The 16,739-nt window shown below is 37.1% G+C and overlaps 1 protein-coding gene across 25 annotated transcripts in view; it reads right to left on the reverse strand.

Annotated features, from left to right (window-relative positions):
- LOC113074310 (actin-binding LIM protein 1-like) overlaps positions 1-16,739 on the reverse strand; it is a 61,370-nt gene that overhangs the window by 18,416 nt on the left and 26,215 nt on the right. For 23 of the 25 annotated variants that reach the window (XM_026247087.1, XM_026247100.1, XM_026247094.1 and 20 more), the window contains exons 2-6: positions 15,762-15,896; positions 8,088-8,271; positions 7,707-7,816; positions 4,328-4,454; positions 4,037-4,130 (exon numbers count right to left, since the gene is read on the reverse strand). In XM_026247087.1, coding sequence (XP_026102872.1) covers positions 4,037-4,130; positions 4,328-4,454; positions 7,707-7,816; positions 8,088-8,271; positions 15,762-15,896 — 650 coding nt within the window. Of the gene's footprint in view, positions 1-3,065; positions 3,291-4,036; positions 4,131-4,327; positions 4,455-7,706; positions 7,817-8,087; positions 8,272-15,761; positions 15,897-16,739 lie in introns of those variants that run through there. The other 2 variants (XM_026247110.1, XM_026247111.1) reach the window with 2 other exon arrangements.

Raw genomic sequence — 16,739 nt, forward strand, 5'->3', positions numbered from 1 at the left:
ATATATTTATAGTGCATTTTGGAGCTTAAAGAGAGTAGCCAGAACATTCTTTCAAATATCTCTTGAGTTTCATGGAAATATTTTGCTGGAATAAAGAACAGTGACCAAATTATGAAAGAACAGATAATAAAAACAAATAATATAATATTTAGTATGAAGTTAAAAAATATCGATTTGAACTTTTTCTCTTTGAAATGTTCAAAGGAGCTATACTGCAACAGTAAAGCTCAAGCTTTGTTTATCTCTTCTGCTTCTCAAAACTGTTAAAATTGTTTTGTTGTTCCTCTACCAGCTGGAGCTGGGAGTGTTGAGAAGGGAGTTGCCCATTTGGCTCCTCTGCAGGGGAAACATCCCATGGTCCTCTGCTGACTTGAACTATGAGGCAATGCAGCTGAAACGCACGATTTTACACAGATGTGTCCCCTCGGCTCCTGGGTCTTCTCACCATGGCAACAAGGCCATGTAACAGTTTTCCAGTAAACACACCAGAGTGACAACATGTTCTACTTCTCTGTGTATAGTGCTCTGTCTGAGACAGAGGGCTAGCAGTAATTTCCTACTGCATCACGAGAAGCCAACACAGAAAACATAGAACACTGAACTCTGAAGAAAGGGGCCAAGAACAGTCCACGCCTCTGCTTCACCCAGATGGACGGGTGTGGACAGAAGACAGAGCCAGAGAGAGGGAGGGAAACGGGGATGAAGAGAAAAAGAGAAAGTGCTTGGATAGATGCATATTGTTTGGATGCTGCTCCAATGCATGGGATGTTAATGTGCAGCTGACCCAACTAGGTTTTTTATCCATCATAGCCAGCAAGACTTTATTGAACTAAAATACTGAAAAAATCCCAATCCCAGCAAAACTAGTGATCGGATAATATAATTTACATCCCAATCTGGCTCAAACAACGTTCAGGTGGTTTATCAAGTCAGACCGCTGCTTTCCTATCTTAACACAGGCCAAACATTTGTCTCAAACCATCAAACCAGACCAGCCTAATTAGTGTAAAACCAGGTTAGTTGACCAAGCTGGTCACTGCATAATTCCAGAACGGACATTTTTACTGATCTTTTCAATAAGGGTGCTAGCATTTACAGTGTGTGTATGAATGCCAGTAGGAGTCATTTTCATGTAGTCAGTGACATAACCCTGTTTTCTATTGCCTGATTGTATTGTTGTGTATATCTTCTCTTCTAGTTGAGCTAAAACTCTCCACTCCACAAACCTGCCCAGTGAGGAAAGAGCCAGACAAGTGAATCTGACAAGCTGCTGTTTGCTGAACAGAAAAAAAGAGAAAAAACAAACCTTGTGAACAAAACCCAACAGTGTAAAAATAAAGAGAATAATACACCTAAAAGAAAAGAAAAATGAGTTCCTAGATAGCAATAAGATTGCTAATGTTGATAGAATGATCATTTCCCACACACTTATAATCTCGTGTGCCTCTAGAAGTTAAGACAAGATCAAAACGACAAAAACTGTGCTCAGATTTAATACATATTATAAAATATTTGAAAGAAGTCATTCTCACCAATGCTGCATTAACTTGATCAAAATCGGGTAAAATCTGAAAAATTACAAAATATTATTACAATTTTAAATGTTCTATTTGTATTATATTTAATATAATATATTTACTCCTGTAATGAATTAATTCCACTTCATTTATTCCTGTAATAACAAAGTTGAGTTTGAGCAGCCATTCCTCAGTCTTCAGTGTCACATGATCCTTCAGAAATCATTTGAATATGCTGATTTGGTGGTAATAGTGAAACATTTTTTATTATCATCAGTGTTTAAAACATTTGTGCTACTTATCATTTTTTGAAGAAAATGTGATATATTTATTTTAAGAGTCTTTGCTGAATAAAACGTTTAAAAGAACAGCATTTATTTGAAACTTATATGTCTTTACTGCCACCTGATGAATTAAAATACAAGTATTAATTTATTATTATTATTTTATTATTTTTACTGAAACCAAACTTTTGAAAGTTTGAAAGTCTGCACTCAAAAGTCAGAACTCTTCACATAAAATTTTTCTGAAGACAAGTTATGTGAGCTATGCCATCCATATTCATTTTATAGCTCCATAGTCCTAATCTGTTAACTATTTCCTTTTTTATTTGCATCTATTTTTATTTGTCTTAATAAAAAGACCCCATAAGGTGTCATGACCTTCAAAAGAACAACCTCTGAACAACCTTTTCCTCTGGGTGTCTGGTATACTCTGGATACGCACGTGTGTGTGTGTGTGTGTGTGTGTGTGTGAGAGAGAGAGAGAGAGATAATGCAGGGCCAGCTGGAGCGGCCACCTTGTCATTTCTAAATAGCCTCATTAAACACTTATTGGATAGGATAACTTCATTGTAGTTAAATAACTTCCACGGTTGACATAATGAAACTGACAGCCAAGAGTAATCAAGCCAACACTGAGTAAAGTATCATGTGTGAGCGTCTTAGTACACAGAAAACCAACATCTTCATTCTAGTCATAACCAAACCTAAAATAACAGAGTTAACCAAACAAATTTTTATAAATAATTATTTGGCCCCTCATCAAATCTGAATGGCCTCCTTGGCACGAGTGCGATGCCATCTGCAGACCAGTGGCATCTGTTGCTCTCAACATTACATTGAGATTCTACACATATCTGCTTGGATTTCTATAGCCAGAGAGCTGGTTTTGATCTCCTGTGCTCACACATGCATAAGATTCCAGTGCACTTCCTTTCCACCATCTGTGGCTGCACAGATCCCCATAAACACAGCTACTTGAGGGTACAAGTGCAAACAGACTGTGTATGCTAGAGCACTGATGAGAACAGAAACTAATAGGCTGCTGACAGGTCAGTTTTATCAGGATGACAAAGTTAGACCATGATAACCCAAATAGCAAAGAATAAGTTCTGAATTATTTACACCACCTGTATGCTTATATTACAATTGGTCCTAAAACCGACCAGAACACACATTGTGACATAACTGCAAACATGTTTGTCAAGTGCTTAAAAAAAAAAAAAAAAAATTAGAAACCATCTCTGAAACAGTTTAGAAACATTACCTTCGGCAGGCTGCTTGTGTGGCACCCCAGCCCTGCAACTTTACAGTTAAAATCACTTCTGTCACTTGGGATCTCTTGTTCAAGAGAACTCCTATATTCCCCTTCAGTTCCCCACGTTCTCCCTTTGACTTTTCTTGAGAATTTTCCTAAATTCCCTTTTTCCTAAATTCCCCCCTCTCTATCTCACCGCTCTCCCACCCTATCAGAGGGGCCTGGCCACAAAGGGGCCGTCCCGTGTACAATAGCTAGGAGGGACCTTGGAATCCAGCCAATGGGGCTGCTTTGCTCTGTTCCCAGTGGGCCAGTTCTAAAATGTTTGATGAATGGAGCAATGATGTAAGACCAGCCATGTTGTTGGAGGTTGAGATGTGTGTGTGGACATGGGTCAGACTAACGACTCCACTCTTAGGGGATCCAGATGTTTAGTGGGAGCGGAAGTGTAAGAATCTGGAACACTGACACATACTGACATGACTATAAAACACAGAACACTGAAAATCCACAAGAGACCATTCTTAATATCTGTAAGGCAAGAAACATATCATTGATATCTCAAAGGGGCCTTCTAGAAAGCAATGGGACTAAATTGAGAGCAAATTAGGCCTCCTGCTTCTCAGATTTTTCTCCAGAGAAAATAGACTCAGAAAAAAAACAACGTTTCAGACTGTGCTCAAATTTGTCAGGATAAGATGTTCTGTTGCAAATAAAAGTCAGAGATTTCAATCTGAACTCAAAGGTTTATTGGTACTAAATAACTTCTAAATAGATTAACTTGCCCAAATGCATTATTAGATTGTTCATGCAACCCCTATATATTTTAGAAGGCTATATAATAATGCTGCCTAAATTTTGCAAGCACCTTTGCATCATAAGCACAGCTATTATACCTTAATGTGCTCCCTATGCATGCAGTTCAATATTATTAGAAGCAGATGAGACATGCAGTCAATTTATGCATACTGGTTCCTCACCTCCAGAACTTTCCCTGTGATAAACCGATGACAGGCCTCACACTGCACGCCAAAATGAATCTGGTAGTCTTTCTCACAGTATGGAGAACCATCCCTTAAAAAGAGCAGCAAGAGAGAGAACAGAGAGTTATGTTTTTACTGTATTCTATTTCATCTCAATGAATCAAGCATAAGAGCAAAAATTGAATGCTATTAGAAAAGAGGACAGATAAGAGAGGGGGAATTAGAGAGAGAGAGAGAGAGAGGTAGGCATGATGGTGAGAGATAAAAAATAATGAAGGCATAGCTCACTTGCTGATGTACTCCCCGCTCAGCACTTTCCCACAGGCCTTGCACTTGAAACAGCCGAGATGCCACTGGCCGTCCAAGGCCAGAAGAGCCTGACCGTTCTTTATATCCCTGCCACATCCTGCACAGTCTGCAAGAGAACACACACAGATGCACACCATCACACACACATACTGAACAGCAGCCAGAAAATGACATTTACATGACATTTTGACATATTATTGAGAAACAGGAAGTTGGATGACAAATATTAAACAGCCATTTTTTTTAAAAGCCAAAAATGTAGTTTGCAATTGCTATTCACAAGATATTTAATTTAACCCTTTTCCTATGATACACTGCAGTGTTATTTTAGTATTATTTAGATACTATTATAAAATTTATTACAATTTTGAAATATACTTTATTTTTATATTTGCAATATTCATATAAATTTTAGATAATATGTTATATGCTTTTGTCATTTTATTATTCTTTTTAAAATAAAATTTAAATAATTTATTTTTATTTCACTTTTAGTTTGATTAATTTCAGTACTTGAACTTTTTTTCATATTTCTCCAGTTTTTTTTTAAGTTTAAGTTTTTCATCCAATATTCATAGTTCAACTTTATTTCAATTACCAAAAACTATTTTAAATAGTTTAATTAGCAATAGCCTAATGATGACATATTGCAATGCGGACACAATGCAATTGAACTCATAATATATATATATATATATATATATATATATATATATATATATATATATATATATATATATATATATATATATAAATATATATATATATATATATATATATATATATATATATATATATTTTTTTTTTTTTTTTGGGGGGGGGGGGGTTAAATAGGTGTGCACAAACAATTCTCTCCACTAGATGTCAGTGCCAACTAAACAAACTCTGAGACCTGTTGTTTTGCAACAAACAGCACTGATTATTCAGGCTCTCGGAAGTAATTTCAAGCAACGCATATTGTATCCATTAAATTCATGCAGCGATCAATAGTGAATCTTCATTATACTGCATCACTAACTGAATCAGAGCTTACAGAACTGTTTCTAAAAGCTGAGTGTCTTCTCTCGACAAGATGGAGCTTCTATCTAAATCAACACGAGGAATTTTAGTTAATACATGTGTAAGGTGTGTAAAAGGCTAAGGGATAAAAATAGCTCATGGTTGTCATCTTCTATTTATGTTCCTTGGCTGAAATCCCAAAAGCTTTTTTAAAAAGCAGGGATGGCATGCGGAGGGGCGGGGTGGTCCCAGATGCTGCTGATGTTGCTTGAGGCACAATGGTAACCATTGACAGTGAGGGGGGTATATAATGCACCATGCTGCATCTAGCGCTCTTAATGCATCATTTAAGCCTTCCCAATCTCTGCCTGCACTGTGTGTGTGTGTGCTAGAGACCCGCAGAGAATATATGTGTGTGCAACGTGTGTCGAGAAAGAGAAGAAGGGAATGTTCAGAGAGATCTGTGTTCTGTCAATCCACCTGTCATGAGGATTATCTGAACTCTCAAACTCAGTGCAGGTTTTTAGAAGTGTCATGCTGTAAAAGCTTTGTGGGGTTTGCCAAAGCTGCATTATCATGGCTTGAAACAATAAGGGCTTTAAAAAAAAAGCACTTATCTAGACTAAACACTTTCATCAGCTTCAAATAATTTCCTGGGGCTCCTGAATGACAAATAATCAGCCAAGCATAACACAAAGAGATATTCAGTATATGGTTCTTTAAGTTCCTGTTTGTGTGTACGTATGGATGCTTGCATATATAGGAGAAGAGGAGAAAGATAATTGAGAAAGAGTGAAAGGAAGACAGGAAAGAGAGACAGAAAGAGGAAGTGCATGTACACATAAGCAGATTAAAAGAAAATTCATTATTATGACTAAAATAGTGATACCATATTAGCAAATATTTAATTGTGCTTGCTCATTTTCCCTTTTTTAAATGTCCATAAGGATAGCTTTTGATATTATGTAACACTCATTTAAAATTAACATGGTAAAAAAAAAAAATATTTTTCATGCTGTTTTTTCATAACTACATTATAATGCTGTGATGTTTAAAAACACTTGTAGCATACTTATGTAGCAGTTTTTGAAAGAAGTCTCTTATGTTCACCAAAGCTGCATTTATTAGAAACAAAATTGTAGTAAAAACAGCAATATTATGAAATTAATTTATGCTGAACTTGAGTTTATTTTACTCCAGTCTTCAGTGTGATATGATCCTCCAGAAATGTTCTAATATTATGGTTTGGTGCTCAAGTAGCATATTATTATCATTACTGAAAACAGTTATTCTGCTTAATATTTTTTGTGGATACATGTTTTCAGAATTCCTTGATGAATAGAGAGTTCTTGAATAAGTATAAAATCTTATTTTGGATCAGTAATGTGTGTGTGTGTGTGTGTGTCCTGCACCTTTTGCTACCCAAGCAAAAAAAGTCAAACTTCACTAATACTTGGTCTACACAATGTTTTTTCAATCAACTCTACCCCATGATGCAATGCTTAGAATTACATTAATTCTCTCCTCCACAACACAGCAGCTATTCATTGCTAAATTGCTCCTGTAATTGTCCATCACCTGATGTTGTTACATAACAATGATTCCCTGCTCTATGACAATTTGAGTTTAATGACTAGAGCCATTTACTATAGCAAGGAAATCCCAAGCCTCAGGAAATAGGCACATTCTACACATATGGAGCCCTGACCTTTCAGCATCCATCAGTCTAGAATGTATCAGAAAGCAGAAGGCCAAAGAATATGAGTGAAAGCCCAGCAGGCACAGGAGTGCTCGGAGCTTTTCATTGGCTATGAGCTTCTCTCATTGTCTGTGCATGTCTGCTTGAAGAACATTGCTAATAAAGGCTGGGGTGCACTACTCAAGCTTTTAAGAATATGTTTGAAATCTGTTCAAAACCTGTTTCTTTCTTCTGTTGAACACTAACATCCATAGTATCCCCCCTCCACAATACAGAAGTCAGTAGGGACCAGCAACTGTCTGGTTACCCGCATTCATACCCGTTCAACAGAAGAAAGAAACTCCTACAGGTTTGGAACAACTTGAGGGTGAGTAAATAATGACAGATTGTCCAAAATGCATCCCATCATGGTTCCTGATATTCCAAACAATGGATTTAGATGCTGAGGAAGCTAAAGCACATAGCTTATGATGGGACTGAGACACAGTGAGTTTCCAACTAACAGCAATGACCTTGAGTCCTGAGCTGTATAAGACCTGTCAACACATGTATAAACTACACGATCTAGCACATCTATAAAAGGGAATGATTGTGGCAAGCTGAAATCAGAAAAGGACACTAAAACTTAACCAATAAGCACAAACACAAGTGTGGACTCACTACTAGAGGCGCTGATGTCTTTGGGAGTTGGGGAAGTTGGCCGGATGCAACGCTGGCAGAGACAGTCTTTTCCATTAAACGTGACTCGATCACCAGCGGGAAATGGCCGTCTGGCAGCAGAAAAAAGGATGCAAAGACATTTAGGCATTTACACTACCATTAAAAAGTTTGGGTTAAGTAATAAAAAAAAGAGAAAGTAATACTTTTGCATTCATTTGATCAAAAGTGACTGTAACGGGCTTTACAGGGTTAAATAGGAAAATGGCTAATTGACTTGTGTTAACGAGTCCGAGGCTAATTCAGCCTTTTCTTCACATTACAAAGATAAATCATACATGTTTTAATGTGGATGAAATGGGCTTGCTTTTGGTAAACTCTTACTTGCAAACAGTGCAGACGAAACATGTGGGATGGTAGGTCTTCCCAAGAGCAGTGACCACCTCTCCTTCAACGAAATCTCCACAGCCATTACAGCGAGTGCCATGTAGCCTCTGGTAGTCCAGCGTGCACAGGTACTCCCCGTTCTTCATGAAGAAACCACCTTGGGCCAGGTCACAACCGCACACTGAATGTCAATTCAAAAACAAAGAAATCAGAAATGAGAATAATTCGTCTAAACGAGATCTTACAGTACAAGACAGTCTTGAGTGAAATTTGAAACAAACACAATCCGCTTCCAAATAAAAGACTTTTTTTTTTGAGTTTTGAAAAACTACTCGGGAGTCACACTGGTGCATCTCTTTTGCACTGGGATTTACAGATTTTGGTTGCCAGCAAACATAAGGTCAGGGGGCTTATGCTCATCTTGGCCAATGTGTCTCAGGACAAATGCGTATAAAGATAGAGTTTGGTATGCTGAAGATTTCCTGAGCTTTCTAGACTCTGGCACAAGTTCAGACACTTTATATAGGTCTGCATGAATAGGTGTTTGAGGTCTGTGTCCTCTTGGCAAGCGTGTCTATGTGTAATCCTGCCGTCACACATGCCAGATCTGTCTGAGAGCTCGTTGGCAGACAAAGACTGATACTTAACAGCTTGTTTAGCATCACATGATACCCCCTTCTCAACAAGCCCCCTTTTTTCTCACTTCCTCTCTGTCCTTCTTTCTCTCTCTATCAATTTTTCTCTGTCTATCCTAATACATTCCAACCTGTAAGTATAAAAGGGCCACAGTTTTTCACCATTTCTGATGAAAATATGGCCAAAATAGAGACAAAACAGCATGATACATCATGGAGTTTTGGCAAGACACCTTAATGAGTTTGGCACAAGTATGATTAAATATTTACTTGAGTATACCTTTTATACCTTATGGTTTCATTTATTTACTTTATTAATACGTGAGCATGAGATTTTTACATTTGTAATTTTTTTTAAAGCACATTCACAAAAAATAAATTGTGTGTTTTTTCATATTTTAATGCAAAAATAAAATAATTAATTTTAATATATATATATATATATATATATATATATATATATATATATATATATATATATATATATATATATAAAAAAGACACAATAATAAAAAAAATATATATATATATATATATATTATATATTTATAATTATTTTTTTTTTTTTTACTGTGTCTTTTCCTCATCTTCCCTCTGGGCCCTGGTCTGGGCATCTCTGATTTATAGAAATAACAAACAACACAAAAATAGTACATATGCATACTTCTCTAGTAAGTGTTTTAAATATATTTTGATTGATAATATAGCTAAGGAGATTCAATCCCATCTTTGCCAAAATGAATAAACTGACTTTCACATTAATATTTCAACACAAATCCAAAATGTTATCTGCACTCCCATCTCCATAGCTGTTATTAAATCTTTTGCTTCATTGAATCTGTCTTCCGTTTCTGGAAGATTAGGTCAATTTAGACAAATGTGACAAGCAGGTGGCTGTGGAGATGGCAGTGATTAGCAGCAGAGAGAGAGAGAGAGTTGTGTTATAGTCGCAGCCAGTCCCCTCGCTTGTGTCTGGCATTTGGGTAACCTTCAGTGACAGGGCACAAAATGCCAGGATGCCAGTTCAGAAAATGTCATACCCATTAATGTTGTCTCATGCACATCTTGTAACCACAGACCACAGGAACAAACTGCCACTACAATCCTGGACTGTCTGCAGTTATATTTCAAGTTGGTTGTCCCATCTTGAGACAACACCTAATCCACATTATAAAAAAAAAGGGCATCAGAGTAGTATACACACAGCACCACCTACAGGTCAAAACAAGTATTATTTGGTGAAATTTGCTTAAACTATATATCTGCTATTTAACCTCTATATATCATATTAACCTTCTAAATATGTCTGCAGGCCTATAAACTTTCGAAACATATGTTTTTTATAACATATCTTCTTAACATAAGAGAAGCAGTATTTACATGGACTGGAGTGACTGAGAGTTCAACTGTGCATGTTGTGAGCAATGACGAAAGTGTAATGACACTCTCAGCTCCTCACACTTTCTAACTGCCTCCATCTGGATGGAAACGGAAAAAAATGATTCATATGAAATACTGGAAAGATTTAAGAGGAGTAGCGTCATCTGATTCAACTCAAATGTGACTTTTTTTCAGTTCCGATTCAGTTCAGATACTATGACGCAAAGAGCCTCAGAAACAAAGCCAAGCTGCAATCTGTACAGAGAGCAGAAGCGCAGAACACCCCGGGTTTCCCCTACAGTATATGCAGACATCAAACAAGCTTTCACAGACTTAATCAATATTTTAATGAGATTCCCAGCATGCTGCTTTCTCCCCTGCACTTTAGTGGATATCACTCTTTCAGCATGGGTTTCTCTTCACTTTGTTTGAGACTCCTACAAGACTTCTAGTCTCTCCTCATGGAGAGACATCTCATCTCACCCTCAAATAACAAAAGTGGGATGTATAGACAAACAGTCTCTGTGAAGTTTTCGCTCATCTTTTTAGTGTGGTGTGGTTTTATACTTCACTTCTATGCACTTAATCACTCTGTGTGTATTTCCACAAAATTTCCACAAAAATTAAGCAGCACAACTGTTTTCAGCAGTAATAAGAAGAAAGCACCAAATCAGCCATTATTTGAAATTACAATGATATTTTACAATATTACAGTTGTTATAGTTTGATCAAACAAATGAAGCTTTGGTGAGTATAAGAGACGTTTTTCAGAAATGTATTTTCTAACTTTTGAATGACAGTTTTTAGCTAGTTCTTTTTTTTACTGTTCTCACAAAAATAGATTGTGGTGGTCCCATGGCAGAATCTTAAATGAGATTCCTTGAGTCGCTTTCTCTGAAGATGAAAATCTGAGAAGCAGGACACTCAAGCCAAAAGTCTCTTTTAAATATCATTGCTGAGAAAGTGATTCACTAAATAGATGTAATTTGGGATTTTTCAAGTGTGACAGAAATATATCTGCAGCATCATAGCCAGATGAAACACTCCCTAATCTAAGTCAATTTTTAACACTTTTCAAAGTGAAACTGTTATGCTCAATCAATCATTCACAAACAGAGCATCCATTTTCTCAAGATAAAGTAAAACATTTTGATTCATGGACATTCTTAGGATGACCTCAGGTTGGACTCCTCATTCATTCCCAGCTGCATTCGTGAAGCCACAATATTACAGCTTTCGATTCTGACATTACAGGGCAAGTTTCAGACACACATCACTGCACAACGGTTTGTGTTTTGTATCCAAGGCAACTTGCTGACTTAATGATGGGTTTTAGAGAGAGCAGTAAATTGTTTGTTGCTTTCACGATGGCTTACCGTGTTATGAGTTATAATGGCTTTTATGATTGTCCACTTTGGAGACTGACAGAGAAAAAGTGGAAGGAGCATGTGTATGTGTGTGTGTGTGTGTGTGTGTGTGTGCAACATGGAGTCTAGCTGGTTGGTAATGTGTGTCTCTGACAGTGACAGGTGCCAGAAAAATCTTCTACACTATTTTAGTAAGGACTGTCTGAATTTCTAATTTGTTCTAAATAAAGAATATCATTAGCCCTTAGCACACAAATACACACACACACACACACACACACACAAAACGATATAAAATAATCCAGATTAAATGCAAATTAAGATCTATTGTCATCCACATATTGGTAACATTTTAGTTTAGGGACCGATTCTCACTATTAACGAGTTCCTTATTAAGATGCATATTACTAGCATTTATCCGTTTATTAGCACTTATAAATCACATATTAATGCCTTATTCTGAATAACTATATATTTAGATCCCTTCATCCTACACCATACCTAACCTTAACACCTTACTAACTATTGATAAGCAACAAATTATACGTTTATTGATGCAAAAGTTGTAGTAAATGGTTAATATTGAGAATTGGTCCACAAAGTGTAACCAAAATATTTTATCAATATGTAAACAATTAGCACACCCCTTAGTTTGTAAAAACGAACTAACTTACAACAACAAAACACTGATGACAGCAATGAACTTCCATTTGAAATCTGGAGTCTGATGCAGAAATGTTGAGCTTAGTTATATATGTATATATATATATATATATATATATATATGTATTGTTTTTGCTTTGAATAAGAATATTTATGCTCATGTACTTTTCAGTCTTGGTGAGCATACTGTACTGTAAGACACGTCACTTCTTTCAAATTAATAAAAATCTTACTAATCCAAACATTTGAATCATAGTGTAACTTGCATAGATGTCTGGAATAACTTAAAGGGATAATTCACCCAAAATGAAAATTCTGCCATCATTCACCTTAATTTGTTCCAAACATCTAGAAGTTTCTATCTTCTGCTCAGCATGAAATAAGATATTTTGAATAATGTGGCTAACCTTACATTTGCTGGTCCCCATTGAGTTCCAGAGTATGGAAAAATTAGTGATTCAGTTTCCTCTTATTTAATAGGAACAATTTCTTTAAGTAACATGATCTGGTTCTCACAGAGAAATCGAAAACAATGAAAACAGCAGTAACTGCATCAAAACACCTCCTCCTATAATTAAAATACTTGTGAAACGATTCTGTTGCTTTGAGGTCAACCCGTGACATCATCTTCTTGGCTGTGAGAATGACAGCCTGAAATGACCCTTGACCCCGAGGGGCGTCTGCCACTTCTCATTAATGCAAACTTACAGCTGCGGAGTGACTGGCACACACACAAGCACACATGTTCACGGACAGACTGGCAGTCTCTGCAGAGGTGTGTGCGGACCCCTCCTCTGCCGTCTTATCCTCCCAGTGGGGATCAGCAGAGTTATTTCCAGAGTAGCAGCGCTTTAACAGCTCCCGGAGACTACGCCTGAAATAGCACACACAGGCTCGCAGACTGACACAGCATTCACACACAGAGCGAGAGAAAGAGAGGGAAAGAGAACGTGCAGAAAGACGGGGTGAGACGTGGACAGGAATATAAAGTGATCACCGTAGAGAAGGGGGGAGCGGAGCTGGAGATGTCGACTGCACATGCTCACTCTTGCAGTCAAAGTGAGCCTGCTTAGAGGGAACAAATGAAACTAATAGAGCACAGCAAGGCTCATTAGCTTACAACTGAGCTGTAGAGCACTGCATCTTCTCTCGCCAGAGTTCAGGTATCGGCATGTCACCCCAGCTGAAGCACTCCTGCCAGGTATCCACAGAGAAAGCAACATCAGGCCTTATGCAATAGTCTGAATCCTGATTACTAGGAATGGAGCTGATTGACCAGAAATACTGGAGATTCATTAGATTATGGATTCCTTGTAAGTGGACTACAAGTCACCGGTCTGCTTAACCTGAGCCCTTGTCCTGCCCTCCTCTGTGTTTAAGAAATAGACCACTAGTGAAGACTAATAGTCTTACTCGTTCTATATTTGACAATCTAGGAAAGATGAGGATTAAAATATGTTAATGCCCAAGCATCCATGCAGGACAACTGGACAACAATGAAACGCTGAGTATATATAATGGTACTTAATGATTTTAGTATTCATTTATTAGTCACGTGGTACTCAAAAAGTAAAGTGTGGTCCAAAAGTCTGAATGTTTCTATTTCACATTTTCATAATTGAATACAAAATTGGAAATACAAATGGAAAATTGCTTTGCAGAACCATTTGAATTCAGCAATCAAAATAAATTTCAGACTCAAAATGCTCAAGGGCACCTAAGTCGAGGTATTGCCAGCCCAGGACTCGAACCCAAAACCATAGGGTTAGGAATCAAACTCTCTAACCACTAGACCACAACTTCCCCTCGTGTGTGTAGCTTTGTATCATTTGAATACAAATGCATATATGTTACTCTTACACGTATGTTACATAAAATTGATAAAATAAAATACGAATAAATAATAGTTTAAAATAATACATAATATTTTATAATAATAAAATTTGACTCATCAGGGGCATAACAATTTGAGTGAAAAGTTCATGAACTGAACAATCAACAAGAATTTCAGAATGCATTTGCTTTTTCCATCTCTTGCTTTAATGGCAGCACCACTTGAGCTGCATGAAAAATCTGATGATTGCGTTCTCCAGTATCTTCATCTTGAGCATGGAAGCAAGAATATCTGACCGTCTGTACAAAGAGTCACATTACCAATTTCATAGTAGAAATAGTGCAGAATCTGGACCTACCGTCCGCACTGCCATTTTGTGACTGAGAAAATCGGATCTGTTTGTTTTCATCATTATCCAGTGTCTCTGCATTGGTTGCTATAGTAATGATGTAAGTGTCTGCTCATACGCCCATCATGACATCTCACTGCAGGGCTGAACTCACAAAGCGCTCGAGACAATGTGAGAGACGTTATTGTGATTCATAATCACAGATTTGTTCTTAAACTAAAATAAATATAATAAATATAATATAATATAATATATTTAAAAATATGTATATATAATAAATAAAATGATTGAGCAGACTGACACCAATTCAAATACTGAAATTCGCTAATTGGGGGAAAAAAGAAAGAAACCTCATATAGTCCTTCATCTTAGTGATGACAGGGCACTCTCATTTATAACCTTGTTTGAGGTGACTAATTAGTGACTAATGCGGCGCTACAAGTGCTGCTCAGGTGAGATTAAAGAAAACCCGGAGAGACCTCAGCTTCTGAGGGCTGTTTAAAGGATTGTTGGGAACAGGAGCTTATTGACGCACTGATATTTATTGTCAAGATGCAACGTTTTTACACCCAGATGCAGACACCTGATACCATGGCTGCCATGCCAATGACATTCAAACGGCTGAAGACAGCGTTATCTATCAACAAATGCTGCACATTAATCAAGAATGCAAAAACGGAGCGTTGTTCTTCTTTGAGTGCTGTCTTACTTGTATTCAAAGGCAAATTGAGCAATTGAGCTCTCGCTGAGGTTTCCAGAAGGAAATGAGTTGTCTGCTCTTTGTGATTGGCAACAAGCCACCACATAAACCTTACATTCTCTTATATAACCCGAGGGCCAATCTATATGGAGTGTAAAGAATGAAAATAAGCTTTTAGAGAAACACTTCAACTAAATAAAGAACTTCAAGTACAACCACAACAGGCCTAAATAAAAACATGTGACGACAAACTCAAACTAATTCCTGCCAAATCTGTCCGTCTATATCATCTCAAGAAAGACTCACCAAGCAAATTCAGTCAGATTTTCCATAATTCCTGCCAAATGATGTCAGTAAAACAGGCATGAACAACAGAAGACTGGACAAGGAATGAGTGGCCCATTTAATTCAATTACCGTGCATGTTACAGCTTTGGACTAACTTTGGTTTCATTCATCAAGTAATGAAGTTCTGGGTCCCTCTCTACTCAACCCCACAAGCCATCTGCTTTATCAGAGCCAGCTTTGTTCATATTATCCTTCGGTCACATTTTTGACTTGGTTGAAGCAATGACTCAATTTAATTAAATTACTTCCACAATGACGCACTGGCTTAAGTGGAATTTGGTGCCACTATAGTCAATCGTCATTCTTGAGCTAAGAAATGAGCTGCCAGACGTTTTCACAATGTTTGCAAATATATTAAGGTGTTCTAACAGCCACTGTGTAGTAAATACATCTTACCTTTGCATGTGAAACATTTTATATGGAAGTGCTTGGATTGCACCCGGAGAACCTCTCCCTTGCATGGCTCCCCACACTTATAGCACTGGATGACCAGTTTTCCTGGAGGATGGTGCGGTTCCTGAGGATGGGCCACTGTCAAGGAACACAGAGACATGGATAAGTAAAGACTTCTGTTTTGGAAGTAGCATACACTGTGACACAGATAAAGAGGACAGGATTATGAAACTTCAAACCCACAACAATGCATTCACAGAGAGTAATACAATTAAATCATGAGTTCAATTACAACCGTTTTTATATGGCTTGTAATGTCCAACTACTTTTTGACAAAGCAAATTGTATGGTTATATAAAATGTAAACCTTAATTGTTTTGATAATTGGTTGCATTGTTCCTGCATTTAAGCACTGCTGCTATTTCCATAGTTCACGTTCATTAAAAAGCAATAAATATGTATGTAAATCCAGAAACAAACCTCAACTATCCTTCATTACATACTGTAATGCTTGTAAAGTGGCTAGAAAGTGTTTCAGCAGGCCAATGTCCTCACTTTGGGCGCAAACACACAGTGTGTGGGATTGAGAGGAGTGTTAGTAGGTGTTGGGAGATTTTTTTTTTTTTTTTTTTTGGAGTTATTATTTATCACAGCCACACGGAGAGGTGTTCACATTAGTCGTTTGTTTACATATCTGTACTGCTCATCACAAGTGTCATTTAGAGTCAGTACAGTTGCATAATGAATCATGTCATCAGTCATTTGTGCTTTGCCGTTTACTAACTTAAACACACACAGAATAATTCACCCAAAATAATTTACATTTTTCAGTTTTGGGTGTGCACAATTATTTTAAAACATAAACACCATTATAAGCAGACATTAAAACTAAAGTACACTCTTCAGTTGTTTATAATCTTGATAATTACATGCCCTTAAGGAGAGCAGACATTGCACAGACAGAAACAATGAATGAGCTGT

This window comes from Carassius auratus, unplaced genomic scaffold (genome assembly GCF_003368295.1).
Source record: "Carassius auratus strain Wakin unplaced genomic scaffold, ASM336829v1 scaf_tig00014308, whole genome shotgun sequence".
In the NCBI taxonomy this organism is placed as follows: Eukaryota; Metazoa; Chordata; class Actinopteri; order Cypriniformes; family Cyprinidae; genus Carassius; species Carassius auratus.